The 21,109-nt window shown below is 41.5% G+C and overlaps 1 protein-coding gene across 2 annotated transcripts in view; it reads right to left on the reverse strand.

The window, feature by feature from the left end:
- Nucleotides 1-19,065, reverse strand: part of LOC307231436 (spondin-1-like) — a gene marked incomplete at both ends in the record, with an annotated part of 100,411 nt that extends 81,346 nt beyond the window's left edge. For both annotated transcript variants that reach the window (XM_080002139.1, XM_080002138.1), the window contains 3 exons: nt 4,967-5,100; nt 17,175-17,281; nt 18,825-19,065. In XM_080002139.1, the coding sequence (XP_079858265.1) occupies nt 4,967-5,100; nt 17,175-17,281; nt 18,825-19,065 (482 nt within the window). The remainder of the gene's footprint in view (nt 1-4,966; nt 5,101-17,174; nt 17,282-18,824) is intronic.
- Nucleotides 19,066-21,109: the final 2,044 nt, after the last annotated feature.

The raw sequence follows: 21,109 nt of genomic DNA on the forward strand, positions 1-21,109 counted from the left end.
CTCTCACTGAGTTTTACAGTAGTAGGACACAACATGTATGTATAACTAACATGGAAATGTTCAGTTCAAACTTCAAATCTAACTTTTTTTTTGTGTGTTCAAACTTAGTGTGTTAGTGTTCACTTTTATGTGCAAATATACATTTCTATTATATTGATATGGTACTTGCCATTCCAAAATACATTACAATCACTGCAATTAAAAAGTAAAAATAATAAATTACTGGCTCTTCTCATTCATCCACTGGAACTCACCGTGCACTAAATCAACTGAATCAAATGGAACGACTCATTTTACTGAGTGACACGTCCAGAACCGAGTCTCAAAAAAGACCCAAACTTTTCATCACGATCGGAGCTTGTGCACTAGGAACAGCCGGAGATGCTCCGCTGTAGAGACAGAGATAAATACAAAATTTTGGAATACTGTCAAGCAATAGAATATTAATCCAATAAATAGCTGGCATTTTCTTTCTTTTGCTCTCTTTTTTGAGCGTCAACAACAGAACTATGTTATACGTTCTGATCGGTCACCGGTCATGGTCGATCAAGCTAAAAACCCGCCGATCGATCGGTGGATCTATTTCCAGCGCTTTATATGTTAAAATTACGATCACATTTTTGTGATTATTACTCCCCCACTTCCCATTTTACCTCAGTAATGCAGTGTCGTCAATAATAAAGTACCGCTGCATATCAGTGGATGTTGAGTGAGTGAGAGGGAGGGGAAGGGTTACAGAACCACAGGTCATAGCATCTGGTCCAATCTGACGGATGTAGTTTAAATACCCAATAAATGTACGCTATATATATATATATATATATATATATATATATATATATATACTGTATAAAAATATAAATATACACAATGTATTGTATGTAATGTACACACACACTGTATCCCCAAATCTCTCTCTCTCATTCTGCCTGACCACCGTCTCTCTCTTCTCTCTTTTTGGCCCCTACACCTAACGATTGTTCCTTTTTTAATTCCATAAGTGCCCACTTCCCACCAACAACATCATAAACATTAAATGCTTCAGATGCGGGATCGAGTATTGTCAGGGCAACATGTTGCAACTTGTTCGAAAACAAATTTCGAACACAGAGGCATTGGGATTATACGTGGGTCGGCTAGAAATATGTAAATGTATGTAAACCAGGACTAAGAAGAGAGGAAGTGTATGGAGAGATTGTGCCTTTGAAGGTTAACTCGAGTCAATCTCTACAGTTGGAGCGTGATGAATGTGGCTCGGAGAGTTGAGGAAAAATCAGAACATTACTTGAACTATATTTAATGATACAAAAGGCCGTCTGACTGAGTGGTTCCCAGATACTGTACTCTGTTTGCCATTTTAACTTCATTTATTCATTCATTTATTCGTTATTCATTCATTTATTCTATTGGTCTTGTAATTTCAGTGTGATTGATGGAGGAAAACTTCAATCTGTATTGTACACTACATATGTTTGCCCTTGAACAAAATAATAATGCATTAATATGGCCACTCAGCGACCCACTTGGCCCTACACTGTGACCCACCAGCAGGTTGCAACTCGTAGTTTGAACACCACTGTTGTGAGAGACTCTAAATTGGGTTCCTTAGTATATTGCTCATTTTGTTAAGTGATTCTAGGGGCAGCTGTGGACAATGACAGAGGAATGTTCAAACTTCCCTATGGAGGAGGTTCAATAACACTTGCCAATGCTCATAACGTCCCAGATGTACAAACCAGACATGACTATCTGAAACTATCTGAAAGTATACTTATATTTAGTAGTAGTACACTTTGTTCCAGGTGTAGGGGTGCCACTGACAACTCGAGCCATGCAGCCATTTGAGCACCCCCACCTTACTACCGCATAGGGGCGTAGCCTGGTGACGTAGGGGCAAGGCGTCCTTAAAGGCACTAATCACCACAATGTATTCACAATTAATATACTAAAGTTGTGTTTACTTAAGTTCTATTTAGTGTGTTATAAATTGTACTTAGTGTGTTATAAATTGCACTTAGTGTTTTAGCGGTTGTAATTAGTGTGTTATAAGTTGCACTTAGTGTGTTACAAGTTGTACTTAATGTGTTAGAAGGTGCACTTAGTGTGTTAGAAGTTTTATTTAGTGTTTTAGAAAATGTACCTAGTGTGTTAGAAGTTGTATAAAGTGTTTTAGAAAATGTACTTAGTGTGTTATAAGTTGTACTTAGTGTTTTAGAAGTTGTACTTTGTGTGTTAGAAGTTATACTTAGTATGTTAGAAGTTGCACTTAGTGTGTTACAAGTTGCACTTAGTGTGTTACAAGTTGTACTTACTGTGTGAGAAGGTGTCCTTAGTGTGTTAGAAGTTGCACATAGTGTGTACCAAGTTGCACTTAGTGAGTTAGAAGTTGTACTTAGCGTGTTAGAAGTTGTACTTAGCGTGTTAGAAGTTGTACTTAGTGTGTAAGAAGGTGCACTTAGTGTGTTAGAAGTGGTACTTACTGTGTTGGAAGATGTACTTAGTGTGTTAGAAGTTGCACATAGTGTGTTAGAAGTTGCACTTAGTGTGTTATAAGTTGTACTTAGTGTATTATAAGTTGCACTTAGTGTGTTACAAGTTGCACTTAGTGTGTAAGAAGGTGCACTTAGTGTGTAAGAAGGTGCACTTAGTGTGTTAGAAGTGGTACTTACTGTGTTGGAAGATGAACTTAGTGTGTTAGAAGTTGTATTTAGTGTGTTAGAAGTTTTACTTAGTGTGTTATAAACATATTATATAAACATGTTCTTGTATTGTTCTTGTAACAAGTATACTAAAGCAGGTGTTCCCAAGCATTTCATTATCACCACACCACCATGACCACAATGTTGACGGACCGAAGAGAGTGACTGAGAAGGTCTCCCTGCTACGTACCGGACTCTTTTTGTTTCATTCAATTAGGAAACGGAGGAAAATAAATCTAGCTACAATAAATGCACACATTTTTTATTTTTTTTTGATTGCAACTCACAAGGGGGGGAGCAATTGTATTAATGTTTCCATGCTTCCCCCTGGCCATCCCTTGGCGGTACTCCTGAACAGGGCACCCCGCCCGCCTTCTCATGGCCCGGTGGAGTCTCAATATTCTTTTTTGTTGTACTTACCGTACACTACATGACACTACACTACACTACGCATATTAATCAATAGTATACTAAACCTCTCCCTTAAATTAGTACATGAAATAAATAAGAAGTACCCACACTTCAAGTACACACACAAAAAAGTACAAAGAGGTAAACATATACTTTTGTGTCTTTATTTTTGTCTTGACTTTATCAAAGCTAACAAGGTGTCGTATGAACACAACAACCTCAATGTTATAGTAATTTCCCCCACTGCCTAAAAAAGTGTATGTTGCATTCTGAATTTGATTATAAATAGTTGATTTCTTTCCAGACCAAACACCGACGTATAAAAACAGACCCTCGGCCCAAGTGAACGTCCGTAGTCTGTGCTAATAAACACCCGAAAACCGTCCCACCCGCCCACCATTGAATTATAGCAGTCAGGTTCAGAGCCACATCTGCTTTGAACCACTAGTTGTTCCTGTAATAACAGTGTCTCTCTCTCTCTCTTTTCGCTCTCCTTCTCTCTGGTGTCTTTCACAGCGTTTCTGCAGAAACACCTAGTATTACCCCTGCTTAATGTCCTAACCACAGCCTATAATCACAGCCAATGAAACCGATGCATTTGTCTCTCGCTGGTTGTCGCTGCGACGGTTCGGCTTAGCTTCACAAATAAATAAGGGGGAAAAGGAAAATCCCTCTAATACAGCACTTAGGCACAGCAAAAGATTTGTTTATCCCAGCGTCGAAATTTGTTTCCCCAGGCACAGTGATAAACAAACCAAAAATCTGACGGCATTAACTCTACTCGCCGGGCTGTTAGAGGATAACTAGTAAATAATAATAATATATAATAATATCAAACATAATACAAATAATAATAATAGAAAATAAACTATAGTATTGAAAAACAATAACAAAAAATAACTATTTCAAATACTGATGACAATAAAAAGGATAGAAACAATAAAGAATGAAGTGTTTAGTTTCCTTGCTGAATACTTCCTAATGTAAAGAACCGATTGTTTTAAACAATAGAGACAATTTTCACCTGAACGATATTTTTCATAAATTTCCTGCCGTTTAAATAAAAACTTGCAGAGAGTTCCACATGTAGAACATGAAACTGTCACCAACTTTAGTTTAATATAACTCCTATGGTTTCCTATGTGTGTGTGTGTGTGTTTGTGTGTGTGTGTGTGTGTGTGTGTGTGTGTGTGTGTGTGTGTGTGTGTGTGTGTGTGTGTGTGTGTGTGTGTGTGTGTGTGTGTGTGTGTGTGTGTGTGTGTGTGTGAATTGAGCATCTTTCACCATTACATTAACACATATCCAACCTGATACCATCCAAATGCTTTTTTTTTTAATACAGTGGTACCTCGACTTACGACTGTAATTCCTTCTATAACAACGGTCGCATGTTAAAACAGTCGTATGTTGAAGCTATTTTTCCCATATAAATTATGAAATCATGATAAACAAAATAAACACAATACACAGCAAAACACAGTAAATATGAAAAAAGTATCGATAAGCCACGAACTATGTGCACACACGATGTAGGTCGCCTGCTGACTGACTGCTGATTGACTGCTGACTGACTGCTGACTGACTGCTGACTGACTGCTGACTGACTGCTGACTGACTGCTGATTGACTGCTGACTGACTGCTGATTGGCCGCCGACGCGCCAACTGCAAATTTCTATGGACGTATCTTGGAGCAGTCGGTCGCAAGTCGATACAAATTTTCGCGACTATCGCTACTGGTATCTTGGAGTAGTCGTAAGTAGATGCAGTCGTAAGTCGAGGTACCACTGTATATATATATATATATATATATACATTGGGATGTTCAATAAAGATACAACTGCTACCGATTACCCACTTGAGTATGACACAGCCGGTCCCAGTGGGCGGTGCTGTCCACAGGACCTGTATCCTGGTGCGGCGGCGGGGCGTGCTCTCTGTCACGGCAGGGGGGCAGTTGGTCATGAACTGGGTGTCGTCCTCATCCACAATCTGGACCAAAATCATAAGACAGTTTTCACCTTTTTTAATGTCTACAAAACATGAAGCATGGCACGTCAAAACATTTTGAAATATATTTTAACCAGTACAAACTGACAATGTTCATGTCAATTGAAAAGCAAGCACAACTCAGCCAGCGGGCATGGCTTCCTAATGTGACGGCTGTGATTTCTTTGGCTTTGTGTGAACGAGTGTACCCGATGACATCATGAACCTCGTCATCGTAAATGAGGGGTAGCTTGCGGAGCTAGTTCTGTCAGACAACTCGACGGTGCCACACCCTTCCACGCTCTTATATGGCCGGCCTATTTAAGCTGCCAGTCCCTCCTCCCCTACTGTACCTGCTTTGCTGCCTGCTTATTTGCCGCTTTGCTGCACTCCCTCCACCTCCCCTGCATCCACCTGTTGGGCTCTACTCTTCTATCCAGTGGGGGGATTCAAGCCCATCATTCCTTTATTTCCAGCTCACTAAGTATGACTATGTTTTTTGTACACGGCTCCTGGAGTGATAGAGCCCAGACGGCAACACCAGACGATGCAAATTAAATAAAGATCATTTTAAAGTAGATCTCAGAGTTGCCTGTCAGAACTAACAATAGGGGTGAGTGGGGGATTGGGCGGGTAACATTGACCCTAAAATGGCATTTCCGCAACAAATGATACGCAATTCATCCTGCTTGGCGTGCCGTAGGCGATCTGTAGCATTTTATAAGAAGCCGCGAAAATAAAACTCATCGCAACGTTAAATCTAACATCTGATAAGAACAAATTGCTTTTTTTTTTTTTTTTTTTTTTCACTTAAATTTGTCTGCAGCGTTCATGGGAGCTTTCCTCAGGGCTACGGGCGATTGCGCCGTTACGACCGCCAAAAAAGATAACACAGCACGATGCCCGCTCTCCCCATCCCAGAAATGTGTCTGCTTGACTCAAGTTCGTGCAAGAGCAGCGTTTCAAAGCAGTCGCTGGTTGGAAGAAAACACAAATCGACCTCCTTTAATGCAGCTTTAATGTGATTATTTGAAGTTATGGGCAAAACTGTCGGAAATTGAAGAGCTTTGTCGCAAAAAAACGCTGGCACGGCCCTGGGAGCTCCGGGCGACCTGACATCTCGATGCCAAATTGAGACGGACTAACGCTGAAGACCCTGCGCAAGCCTGCACGTACGCCCACGCACGTGCACACACACACACACACACACACACACACACACACACACACATACACACATACACACACACACACACACACACACACACACACACACATACACACACGTCAGGCGCTGTCCCCCAGCAGCTGCCTTGGGGCTTAACAATAACAAATGGCCCCGCTGACACTCGAACCCTCAGCGTCTCCCTTCACCAAAATACTGTATATGGCAGGTATGATTCTTTTGGGTAGTATTAGTCTTATATTTTCTTCCCTATAAAATGTATAAAGAAATTGGTTCATTACGTGATTAAAAATAAACCGCAGAGGGGAAAAACACTGCACAGCGCTCTCGTTGTTTGCTGGGATTTCCGTGTGTGGCACATGGGCACACGCGAGAGAAAGCGACCGATTGCTCAGGACCCCCTGGAACCTCTCGAAGTACCCAGACCCCCCCCGTTGAGAACCACTGATTTACTGAGTAGAAAATCGTGATGTTAAGATACTGCTGATCAACAATAGATGATGACATGGATTTATGGCCGAAGTTAAATGATTGTATTATTATTACTATTATTATTATTATTATTATTATTATTATTATTATGAAGTTTGTTTATTTTAATATTTTTTGATTAATAAACTTCAAACTAAATATGTCAAAACTTTCTCCCACCAAAAAAGAATAAAACTATAGGCAAAAATAAAAGTGGGTGGGTGAGTGAGTGAGTGAGTGAGTGAGTGAGTGAGTGTGAGCGTGAGAGGGAGCGAGACGGCAGCCCAGAACAGACTCCCAGCATCCCTCGAGACAGTCAACTTCGGCACTTTGTGTCTGTGAGTGTGTGTGTGTGTGTGTGTGTGTGTGGTGGCTGTGTGGGGGGAGGTGGTGTATCTATGCAGTTTGGTATTTGCATACAAAAGCAATTACAAAGCGGGAAACAGAAGTGAATAGCAGGGAGCAGAGAGAGAAAGAGAGAGAAAGACACAGACAAGAGATTGAAATGTCATGTCAGAAAGTAGCAGCACCCCCCCCCCCCCCCCCCGACCTCTTCTTGGGGGGGTGGGGGTGACAACTTCTCGCCTCCACCCTTCCGTCAATCAAAACCCCCCCGCGCTATTACTTGACTTGAGAATGCCACTGGGAATCAGAAGGCACACATGGCAATATTGCATCACGTTCGACAACTGGCGTCTGATCCATCCACGAAGTCAGCCAATTTAAAACAATATTTTGTTTTTATTTCAAACAGACGGGATGGGTGAGTGTGTTTTTCAAGGCGAACAGAGCCCAGATTTTGTTTAGTGTGCAATCAAGAGAGCGGGTTTGCTCAAGTTGTCACTTTTCAAATTCTAAGCAATAACAGCTTTTTTTAAGAGCAACTAAGAGCAAGACAGCCGTTATTGTACATTCTCGAATGGCGATAAACCACTTTGATGGGGACCCCCAGGGGGTTCTTTGAGAGCCCACGAAGATATGCCCACGTTGAGAACGACTGGTTTTGACTGATGATAAAATCATGCATCCCACTCGGATGATGCCTTATTTTGTGATGTGAAGATAATGCCTGATCTCAGGGTCACAGGCGCAGAACAAAATAGATTAAAGTGGCATTTGGAGTTTGTTTGTTTTATTATTTTTTATTATTATAAATCATTCTTTTGCTATGGTATATTGCCAATTTTTTTATTCTTATGAATTTATTATTATTGCCTATTATATTAACGTTAGACCAATCAATGAGCAACAACACTGTACAGCCACACTGATCCTGGGCCCCCAATTACCTGGACCCAGGACAGGTGTGGCTGCTCAAACCACACCATCCCCACACCACAATATACACACACAGTGTATATATACAGTATATATATTTATATATTTATTTTTATATATATATATTTATATATACATACACAGTGTATTCACACACACAGTATATACAGACATATATATACAGTATATATAAACATATAAATATACACAAACATATATATTGTGTATATATATATATATATGCTGTGTGTGTATATATATATACAGTATATATATACACACACACATACAAACGTATAAATATATATTTTTGTATGTTTTTTTTAACCTTCAAAAAAAAAATGAAACGTTAGCACGGCTAAGATGGAGTCTATTATGTACATGAGCCAAGTGTCATGTACATAATAGACTCCATCTCAGCCGCGACACAGTGGCGGAGAAAACTTTGCCTAGTTACCCCCCCCCCCACACACACACACACACCCCCTCCTACACTCCGGAACCCTGGATAATCTGGGGAGGAAGAGAAAAAAAGACAAATAGATAATATCTCAAGTCTGTTCATCGCTTCCCCTTATCCAAACAGGCTCCACTCATCTCTCTGAGCAATAACACGTCGCTGACCTAGATAAATATGACCTGTGTCCCAGAACCAACCAGAAGAGGGAGGGAGGCCTGGGAAAAACACACACGCACACGCAAGTACATGCTCATAGATGCACAGGTGGGCACACACATCCACCTCAACAGAAGTATTATAATGTACCAAGACAAGGAACAGAAAACAAGGTCCAAAACAACAACAAAACTAGGCATTTGACATGCGACCACAATGTTCACTCGTATTAAAGACCAGAAAAGTAAACTTTAAATCGAATACTTTACAGACCGACTGTCGAGTACACAACAGTTAAGAAAGATACGTCTATGGGCATTACCCTGATACAATGGAACAGAAGTACCGTAGATACAAACACATACAGGATGTGCAATACCAAAAGGAACCCATAACAATCTCCCTCTTTGATTCCTACATATAAAAAAAATAATAAAAGCAAGAATAAACCTAAATCTGGGAGATTTAGGTTTAATAAAAATATGAGATGCACCGATTGCAATTTTCTTGGCCGATTACAATTTCCTAAAAGTGACCGGGTGAGTGAATTTTGGCTGATTCTGATTTTCGTTCAATTGTACAGTCTGTTCATGATAAAACATTGACTATTAAACAACTTTTACATTGTCGTCCGATCATTTTGAGTTTATATCCATGATTGGAGAAATTACATTTTCTTATCATTTGGTCTCCTTGGGTATATCCGCTGTACGTCAATGACAAATACATCACGTGATCTGATCACACTCACATGATTGGACAGCTGCACATGCAGACTACAGCTGCAATTTTCAGATACGACAATAGTGAGATGGCTGATTTTCACACTGTTTATTATTGTTCATTATTCACAATTGAACAATAATAGAACATGAAACTGTCACTGAGTTCCAATAAAATAGAAAATGGGACTGTCACCAAGTTTCAGTATAATTTAACCTTTAACTCTCATTGGGATTTAGGCAGAAAAAAACATATAACTAAAATTGAAATGTCCAGTTCAAACTTCTCTTTCACTTTTAAGTGCAAATATACCTTTCTATTATATGTATATGATATTTTCTATTCCAAAATAAATTGCAATCATTGCAAAACAAAAAGTTTTAATAAATGGCCGACTCTTCTCACTCTCGTTCTCATACTCCCGGTCCTCCTTCACTCACTGTGCATTAAACCAACTAAAGCAAAACGAACGACTCGTTTTACTGAGTGACTCGTCAAGAACCAAGTCTCAAAAAAGAGTCTAACCTTTCATCGAGTGGGGGTTGTGCAGACGCTCCGCTGTACAGACAGTAATTACTACACACTCCGCACAATTTTAGAATATTGTCAGGCGATAAATTATTTATGCAATCTTCTATATGTACCTCCAAACAGCAGACATTTTCTTTCTTTCACTTTTTTTTGAGCATCAACTATGCAACTAGTTTACATTATATTGGTATCGGAACATTTTAACGAGTACAAGTACATGAGCACAGTATCTGGCGTGTAAATGTGACCGACATAGAATGGGATATCTATCTGAAGCTGATCGGCCAATTACCGGTCATGGCCGATCAAGCTGAAAACCTGCCGATTCCAGTCACTGGCCAATCGATCGGTGCATCTCTAATAAAGATTCATAGCAGGATGCTTATTTTCAAAAGCCACGTGCCATCATGGAGTGCCTTTAGAAGTGCCGATACTCCTTTGTTAGTCAAGCAGTCAGCAAGCTATTCTTTTGTAGTTGACCAAAGAACATGTTGGATCTTTTGAGCTTGTTTCAGCTCCTTTATGCTGTTCATCTCCGGATGTAGTCTTTTCTCAGTGAGCAATTTTGTGGATTTGATCACATCAACCAGGGAGTAGTTGTCAGTGACCCATGTTATGGGTTATGGGGGATGTCCAGCAACCTCACCTGTGGTCAGCTCAGAGAAAAGTGTTGTCAGGAACACAGCATTGTCAATTCCGTCAGCAAGAGCAAGTGTTTCTCCAGTTTTTTGACTGCCAGCAGATGTGGAGAATTTTCCCTCCTGACCAATTAGCATGATGAGGTGTCCACCTTGGATGCCTCCATCTGGGAGATTTCCTAGTGATGAGTTACTGAAATTGACAAAGTTGAGAGTCATTTTTCCTCCATTCGTTAGAAATCCAAAGTTCGGTGATGAGTCCTTACAATCTTGTTCGCTTCCTGTAAACTTTGTACTGTTGTATGTTTTGTGGAGGGCGTAAAATTGCATGCAACAAACATCACATCAGGTCTACTCTGTCTTGCGACCCAGAGAATCTGACCAATCTTAGATCTTGAGCTGGTCGGCATCAGGTCCGGTGAGGGGAGCATCACCCTGTAGAGCTCTCGAGGAGCCAATGTGAATGGATGAAGGTTCTCGATGTAGCCGTCTTGCTGCATCAGTATAGCCCTATTATCAGTAGTGAGTTCCATGACAACATAACAGAAGCTACCTCTTCACGACCAGCCTCAAAATCAGCCTTCAGCTGTGGAATCACTGTGGCTGCAAAGTCAGTTGAGCCACCCCAAATAAAGTCATCAATGTGGCATGCAAGTATTCCATTAACATTGCAGTCTTGATCCATTCAGTAAAGCACAGCAGGATTGACCTGTGACTAGGGCTGCACAATTAATCGTATATTAATCGCAATGTCGATATTGGCCTCCACAATTAATTGATCGTGGCCGGGGACGTCCGGGGAGCATCCGATTCACAAAAGATATTGCGCTAATGATATCACAGCACAAACACTCCTATAAAGTCTCGACGCTGAGTGCAAGAGGAGTTTTATTTTTTTGAAAAAACCTACAGGTGTAATGTAACTTCTTGTTGGGGATAAATTATATTTATTTGGTGCCATTCTCTTTTTTTTGTAAAATTTAATTTATATATAGACTTAAGAAGACTGAATTCACGTGAAGAAAGGCCTATTTTGATTCAATTTAGTTTTTTTATTTATAGGTTTATAAAATACATTATTATTGTGAAGGCAGTTTTCTGTTTATTTATAAAATGCTAAAAAATAAATGTGTTTCCCAAAGCAGATGAATAATCGTGATATATAATCGTGATCACAATATTGAGCAAAATAATCGTGATTATCATTTTAGCCATAATCGTGCAGCCCTACCTGTGACACTCTGCCACCCGTTAGTTGCATTGTGTCTTTCATTCTGTTGTACCAGTAAAGTGGCGCATCAGCCAGGCCATAGACACATTTCTTGAGCTTCCAGATACCCTCACTGTTAGCTTCAGGTGGAGGGCGAATGTCAATGTCTCTTGACAGCTCAGCTCCTTGGATAAATGCAGATTTGATTTCCATGGAGTGCAGTCTCCATTGTTTTTGGCAAATTGCTGCCAAGATTGATCGGAGGGACTCTGAAGCACCTGTAGGTGAGGCCTCAGGAAGTTCCTTAATGTGAAGTTTTTCAAAACCTCTTGTAACTAGGCACGCTTTAGGAACGAGGCCCCTCTGGGTCTCTTTCAAAGTGCAGAGCCATCTTGTAGATACCCGCTTTTGTCAAACATCTGTGATCTCCTCAAACCCCCATTATTCTTAGAATTGCTGAGCTCATTTTGCTTTGCAGAATGAAATGACACCATCACTTATTACCAGAACATCATACTCATTGATGTCAAGGCTGGGTCCTGGATTTTCCACAGGATCACTGTGAAGATTATCAACTTGTGATAGGTCAGCTGATCCTTATGTGCCCGCAATTATAGCTGGTTCGGAGTATTGCAAGTTGTACCAGTGCTTGTATTTTCCTTTTACTTTCCCTGCACGCCCAAGGAATTCAGCAGTGTGTTAAGTTCCACTGTCTCTTTCAGTGTATTGCACACTGCCACTGTCCTGCCCTCAGATTGAGTCGTTCTTTTTGTCTTACCATTTGAGGAGGGACATGCTCTTCTTCCTTGGTGTTGTCAACTTTACTGTCCACATCATGGTCTGTAATGTCGTCTGCGCCACGCATGTCTTGGGCACATTTTAATTCATCCTGTTTGGGTTGCAGAACATCGGGTTCCACTTCCTCCACATGCTGTGCATTCACTTTGCGAAGTCTGGAGTGATGTAATCTAACGTCGGTCCCAACATGCCTCAAAATATCACCATACCATAGTGGCCAATGACAGTGCCAGGTCATTTCCTTACAGCGCGGTCAATGCGCTTGTAGTACGCTTTCTCACCAGTTTCATACTTCTCATCAGTGGGATAAGGCTATTTTCTTAGCACCCTTCGTATTCTGTTGGAGCGTTCCGCTTCTGTGAAGGCCTTTCGCGCTGCATGCAGAGCCGAGATGTGTTTTCCAACCCAGGCATTGTTGTCCCTTCAATTGCAAGTCTGCTGTCAATCAGCACAGAGGAGCAATTTGGGTTCTGTCCAGAGACCAGTTGGTATGGGCTGTAGCGATAGACATTGTGCATAGTGTTCTTTGCCATTAAAGCCCAGTCAAGTTCTGGTTCCCAGTCACAGGCATTATTCTGCTTAACCTTCTGCAGAATTTCAGTGAGTGTTTGGTTGTGCCTCTCAACGAGGCCATTGCTTCAAGGGCTGCAGCCGTTGTCTTTATCTCAATGTTGAAATTCTCCACCATTGTCACTATACAGTTTCTGTGGCGGTCCACGGACGCTTATCCAGTCATGAATGAGGTGTTTCACAATTTCTGATTATTTCTTTGCGTTAAGAATGCTTCTGAAACCTGTGAAATGGTCAGTTTTGCGTTGGTACCATAAGCTAGACCCCAGTTTGTGTAAGTCTACTGCAACCGTTTCATTGTACTTTGATGCCAGGGGCAAACCAACAGTGGGCTTGGTCTGAGGCCTGTATTGTTTTTCTGACGGTTTCACAGCTGCTCACTATTGGGCAATCTTTTGCCCAATGAAAAGTGCCTTGGCAAATAGCACATTTCGTTCTTCTCGCATACTTGACCAAAGGATCTGTGCCTTTCAATGGCACCCTCTCTTGGCTGGTCTGCGATCGGACATTGCCCCCTCTCCTTTGCTCAGTGAAATACATGCCATCTTGCTTAATCTGCATTCCCGCAGGAGTTAATGCAAGAGTTTCACCAAAAATCCATTACAATGCAGATTTCATCGACGCAAAAGTAAAGTCTGCACTCACTGTTAAGACTCGCTGCTTGTCCTTAATATCCAAACAGGTGGAATCTAACAATTTGAAAGCTAGGACTGCATCAGGGAGAACCATGTTGTGCTTCTTAATCCAGTTATATTCGAAATCAAAGATGAAGTCCGCCATGGACATAGCAGGGCATTTGCTCAATGTCAAAGTTTGTGTATGACCCATAGGTACGATCTTTCTTTTGTTTTGAAACCCTGAATCAAGCGCTGCAACTAACGTGTCTGTTCTGTCATCGCTGCCGGAATTTCCAGCGCCATTTCTCTTGCTTGCCCCGTGACTGACAATGCAACAGTAAGCGCTTGCTTTTTATTGTCTCGTTCCGTAACCCATTTCCATATTTCAAGCGAATCCTGGCAGGACCTTGTAATTCACTGGAACCTTCCTCTGCTACAACTCGTATTAAAGACCAGGAAACAAACTTTAAATCAAATACTTTACTGACCAACCGTCAAGTACACAATATAGCCTACATTCCTCCGAACAGTAAGAAGGATGCGTGCATGCGCATTACCCTGATACGACGGAACAGAAGTACCGTAAATACAAACACATAGCTGCAATACCAAAAGGTACACTTAACGCGGGTTAAATACCAGAAAGAATAGAGTAGAGTGCCTAATAGGGAGATGGGGGGGGGGGGAGAGGAGAGAGCGAGTGTGTGCAGGGAAGCCATAATGTCATGCTGTTCCACCCACCCACCCCCTCGCCCATGTAAATAATTTAATTGTGGAAAGTAAAAAGAAAATAAAAACTTTTTGGAGGTATGTACTGTTGATTAAATTTGGAAATTATTTTTACATTGTGTAACCAATATTACGTAACCACCCCCCACTCCCAAATTGAGTTTGATGGATTGAGGTAATTTCGATAAAATCCTCGTAGCATTGGGCTGTAGTGGATTCATTTTTTTACCAATCCGCTAAAAGCATACAAATTATTGTGTTATTTAATGGAAGAAAATAAAATATTGCATACTTTAAAAATATTTATATATTAAGAATCGTAATGACCACAACGTCTCATGAAGTTTGTGTGGAAAATCTATCCAGCATCCTTATGGGGCCACATCATATCTCTGAAAAACTGCAAAGATACAAGTTTATTTCCGCATTCCTACACAAAGATATCTATTTATTTTTTATTTTTTTATTTGCTCAGTCCCCGTCAGTTCAGAAAGCATGGATCACCCCCCGGCATACTGTACGCAAGTGTCGAATGACAGAGGAAGATGAAGCAACAGGACTGTTTCCGGACTGTGCCGCCGTGGCGGGCTCTGGGTTCGGGCTCTTGACGCATATGTCAATACGTGTCAAATTGACCAACGCTGTCAGAATGACGGGCGCTTCTTTTTAGTTTTGAACTGCTTTTGTGAGTGGTGTAGTTTTCTCGGGCCACCCAACTCAATCTTCTGGCCGCTAAAAGTCTGAGGACATCCCGCAGAGACCGAGGAACTGAGCGAGTTGAGTTCAGTTTTATATCGAAGTAACCCAGTAAATTATACGACTATGTGACCGCCCCGCCCCCACTGATGTCAAGGATCTCTTCCCCTAAATATAAATCATACCAATCCTCTGTCATATGCTGTTTTTGCGGGGGTTTTTTTCTGATGCAATTTTTTTATTTGTCTTAAGGGCTTCCATAGTTTAGTACTTCATCACCATGAGTCCACTTTGTAATTGTATTTTGAGAGGGAGTATAGCAAGATAATGAAGTTCACGGTTATGAAATAGGCTGTTTGGGAAAGATAAAACATAACGATACCTTAATGGGCTTTTTTGAATTTTCGGAAATCATAAAACGATTTGCCTCCTGTCCAAGAGAAGAGGGATTAAACAGATACTAAAGACTATACGAGTAGGGGGGTAAAGCTTCAAGACTAAGTTTAGCACAGGGTGGAGGAGGGATATCATAGGTCTAATGTTGAAGACTTGAAATACAAATACCACTGCAAACAAGCAAATTCTAACAAACCCTGAAACGTATATTGCAGCTTACATGAAAACAATTCTCAGTGAGTTCCAAAATGAAAAAAAGCTGATTTCCAACACCCTAAAAGGCACCCAGTGGCACCTTTTCCAACTGAAATCAGTTTTGAGGCAGTAGAACGAAAGGCCCAAGCCTCATACTGCACATGGTTGCAGGGTGCAGATAGGGATGTCCCGGCTATCGCTAAAGGTACTTCTTCCCTTCACTTACTTTCAACTCCTGCCAGCAGGGCCGTGGCTCTATCTGACGGCGAGCTGCAGGACTTACAGTTGGCAGCGCTATCATCCCAGATCCTATAAACTTTGTTTTTGTAGAGAAAGGAGGCTTCCTCAGAGCGAAATCATGACAGCGGGAGGAAATCCATGCTGTTGGCTATAGCCGGGCCCCCGCCGTGTCCAAAATGCAGACAGGGAAAGAGTCTCCAACTTTGTGAAATGATCCGTCTTGTTGTCGAAGAAATGCAAATACAACGCAATAAACTGAGGCTGTTGAAAGGGACTGAGTGACGCCTCTGGGGAAAGGTTGTCCAACAAGAGGTAGAGGCCTATTGAGACTTTGGCAAGACGAGTACCGCAGTTATACAATGGTTTTGCAAGGTTTGACTTTGGGAAGTCAGTCAAAGTTATATTTCAGGCATCTTCCTGCAGAAACAGGTCAGCTCAGGGGCCTATGAATGTCAAGCTGCTTTTAAAAAAGGACAGTTCTTACATACTTGGTTGAGGATTCCTGAAAGCGGGAGTAAAAGGCCAGGGCCATAGCCATGCACCAATCCTGCAGTGGATGTGGATGCATGAGCTCAAGATTTAGATGTAGATATGGAGCTATGGTTACTGTTTTAGGGTTAGGGTATATAAAAGTCTGAAAAGAACTGAAGACTTGCTCAGTTCTGTTCTAGCCAAAACTCCTCAGGATTCCTCTCGATGAACAGTCGGGTACACAAAGCCAGCCTCGCAGTCTCTTTTGTGGGGGAGCCCGACCGAGCTTGCGGTGTGAGAAACCAAAGCGAGGGACGCGGGTTTCTGTTTACACTGAGTGGAGGGGGTGGGGGTGGGGTGTAATTGTGGAAAGGCTGTTTCACCTCAGAAACCTCATCGGGGGGATGTTGACACCAAGAAACACACACATCCCTCTCTCTTTCTGGAAACTATCTCCCTCTCAGTGGGAAGCCCGCCACATCTGCTTCAACTTGTTAGCGCAAGCCGACAAAAAACACAAAGAGGATTCTCCCCTTCTCGATGGGAACAGTAGTGGAGCTCGCTTGTGCGGCTATATCATCTCTCTTCAACACGACCTCATTGCAAGTCACGGCGGAGATGCCCAGATGCAGATCTGCCAATCACACCGGACATTGGGAGAATCGTCTCCCAGAAAATTGGGTTGCAAAAAAATCACAAAAAATGTACTTACCTGGAACTGGCCGGCATAGTGTTCGTCAGTGGTGCCCTCCCTGCCCTCCTTCAGAGCGATGAGGGTAAATCCTCTGAAGTAGGATGGGCTCGAGGCGATCAGGATCACTGGAGAGCGAGAGGAGAGGAGGACAGTGAGGTCACTGAAAGGTAGATCAGCAGGTTGTTACACAAAGACGGCGCGGGTTTGTTTAGTTTGCCACAGAGGCAGAGAACAGGGGACGTTCTAGTCGTCCATAGGCTCTGTTAGCAACATAGCTCAACATTTAGCTACTTTGCCCACACACATTCCATTACTGATGCTGAGTGTTAAGCATAAAAATTAAGTAGGAAAAGCAGGAGGTGAAATTGGTTGGATGTGGCCTTTATAAGGACACTCCTAACAAAGCAGGGTCACAGTAAAGGTGCAAGGTTGAAGCAAGGGACTGGGGAGTATTGCGGAAGGACTGTGGCATTGAGATAATTTTAATATGCAATATTTTAGACTTCAGAACCAATAACACTGCGCTTCGCTGATGCGGTCAATTTCCCGCTCCTCCTTGATTGTTTTTCCTCCACTTTCGAACGCTATTGTGGGAGCAGCCTGCTGTGCTGTCCTCTCCCAATCCAAACTGCCGACGAGCGTCGCCAGTTGGGCCGTATTTACAGTAATTAGTTCTCCAGCTTTGATATGAACCAATTTGAGGAGGATTTTGAGGAGCGACAAATGATGCAAAAATTCTTTAGTGTTTAGAACAATGCGCAGGCCAGCGAAGAGATTTTTCCACCCACTGTGAGTACAAAGCACAGTCTGTTTTAGGACAACGCCACAGCGCCTAAACTGAGATTAAACACAAACTGTTATTATGAATGATATGGACATTGTGGAGATTCACTCAGTAGCGCATTATGTTAAATGTCCAATAATGAATGCAACCAGATTAAGATAACAACATAACTCCAAGGAACTCAGAAGCTGTAGACAGACTTTTGTGGTGGCGACCGAGTCACAGACATCTTATTTTCTTGGAAGCTTGAGTTATTTCGTAATGGTTTGATAGCTATTCTCCATTTTAAAGTAATTTCACGGTGATTAGAATTCATAACCAACTAAACTGATTAGTTACCATGAGGGGTTAATTACAGGTTTGGTAAAGATGTTGCCTTTCTCACTTAATACAATTGAGGAAAAACATGTCAGCAGAACCAGCGTTCATTACGGGCTGCATTTAGGAAAGTTCTCCAATTGAAACTCAAGACAATGGTCGTGCAACCGAGCACGGATTTATCCAGGGTATGAACCCATTCAAGCCAATAAGAAGGTTTAGTTGTAAATTATGATAACCTCACATTATTTAAGTGAAAACTCTTCTCCCAAGAAGAGGGAGAGGATCAAAAAAATCGGTTGGACACCTTAACAGAGTTAACTGATGGGTTAACTGATATTGAACCACTAACTGTTACATTTTAGATGTAATAGTTGTTAAATATTGTATATTTATAATAATAGTATAATATCTATGCATGTCTCAATGGGACTTAACCGGTATAAATAAAGGGCAGAATAATAATAATAATAATAATAATAATAATAATAATAGCTGATTTGGTCATTGTTGTTGTGCACTTTGAATGAGAAATAATCAACAAAGCACATCTGTGCGTGCCCCACCTCTGTAGGTGTTGCCGGGCTGGTAGGACTCCGGGTCCCCCTCCAACCGGAGCCGGAACTCGTGGTACCCGTCCCGGCGGGTCCCCTGGGCGCCCGCCCGCAGGATCCGCCCGCAGTAGCCGTGGTCCAGGCGACCCGCCGCCGCCGACGCCGGTGGCTCCTCCACGAAAGCCACCGCGTTGTACACAAAGCTGCAGACGAAACACTGCAAGAGCAATAACTGCAAATAATGTAATCCCATGTTTGGAGTTAAAAGAAAGAAAAATTTAAAAAAAAAGAGAAACTAACCAAAAAGTGTAAAAATAATAATAATATTTTTGAAAAATCAACAAGGTGGATTAGTCGCGTATGTGGCGGGTCTTCAGCGGAGGTTCAGCGGATCCATAACGGAGAAGGCGCCGCGGACCGGAGCGCTCCGTGATCTGCCGGTGGTGTGTGGATAGGACGCTCCGACTGGAGGGCGACGGTGGAGGTGGTGGAGGAGGAGGAGTGGGAGGAGGAGGGTGGGTGATGTGTGGTCATTCGTAATTCGTCAGTCCCTCCGACGGGAGAAGACAAGGAAAGGACTAAAAAAAAAACTGGAGCCGCACTTCCCTCCACATGAGGCGGCTGTGGAGTTGTTTTCTGTATAGTTTTTAACCTTCAAGCCTAATTATTTAGGAGAAGAAACAACAGGAATTTAAGGTGGGACTTCAGGAATATGGTGGAAATTAACTGACTCTGACATGAGGTGGAAGTAACTGAATCTGAATAAAAATAATATTATCAAATATACTCATATATAGATTAAGTTCATTAATAGTTAAGTTATATAGTTAAGTATTTCATCTAGGATGAGAGATCTACAAAGGATGTAGTGTGTTTTTTTTTATAAAAATGTATTACGTTTTACTATAACAGTATTAATATCATGCTATATAACAATGACAATAATAATAATACTACTAATAATAATAATAATAATTATTATTATTAGTATTATTATTATTATTATTATGTCTATTATTATGTCTATTGTTATTAATTAATATTATTATATATTTATCTTTTTCATCTGTTTTTATTTTTATGGTGACCGTAATGCTCCTTCAAATTGGTTGCCAAACTTTCCAAGTGAACCGCAACAAAACACAGCGATCAAGCGCAAGAACAAGAAGAAAAAAGTGGTAATCAGTAACATTATTTTGTTAGTAAGTCCCATATTTGTTATTTATCCCATGTGTATTTAGCTTATTATTAATATTATTATTATACTTGTTTTTTTTTGTTTTGCTGCGGCTTAATAAGAAACGATAGATCAGAGTATTCCCGCTGGCTAGACCGAGCTCCAAAAGTCGCTGGAAGTCACCAGGTGACGTCATGCACGCATTTGCATTTTGATGACGTCATCACAGACATATTTGCATAAAGCTTAGTGGTTGTGTCGGTGGCAGCGAGGGAGAGATCACCTTAAGCCATATGAAAGGTAGATACATATTATGTATATGTAGCTATTACAAATACATATAGATATTTGAGTTTAAAAGTTAAAAATGGGATGTTTGTCTGTTGGCACAAGAGCCCTGGACAACTGGGATTACTCTGAGCAGCATGTCTGGGAATGACTTACGATAAAATATATTTGAATATATTTCTTTCCTTTTCCCTGATGGTCTGAATAATTCACTAAACTTGTCCCGAGTCGCTTTTTAGAAATAATGTCGCTAAGAGGGTCTGAAAAGTCGCTTAATCGAGCGATAAAGTCGCAGCGTGGGCAACAGCAGTTCCCGTGATGCATGTGCTCCTCTTTACTGTTTCCAACGTTGGTGGCGGGGTCCGCCTTTCCCAACCAGAACGCACTGAATGGCTGAACAGTCACAAAAAAGGACAGCGCCCTCCCGTGAAAATATCTGGCTTGCCCCTCCACCACAAGTAACCGTTTTAGAGCGAAGATGAGCATCTTTGCGGATCTTGAAAAAAATGCTCACGTTTGAAATGGAATTCTGGGAGTTAATAATAATAATAATAATGATAACTTAAATTTGTATAGCGCCTGTCAAAGAACCCAAGGTCGCTTTACAGGAGAGGGGCAAGGGGGGGGGGGGGGGGGATTAAGGAAGAGAGGAACGAAAACAAAACAAAGGAACAGCTAAACAAACAAACTACTTCTACTACTCCTCAACACACATTGGGATGGAATACTGCTTTAACCCGTCAAGCACTTTGAGCTGCTTGATTCATTCCGACATAATATCATAATTGCACTTCTTCCACAAACATCTGTCCCAGACGTTTCCACAGGGGTC

This window comes from Zeus faber, assembly GCF_960531495.2.
Source record: "Zeus faber genome assembly, chromosome: 6".
NCBI classification, from domain to species: Eukaryota; Metazoa; Chordata; class Actinopteri; order Zeiformes; family Zeidae; genus Zeus; species Zeus faber.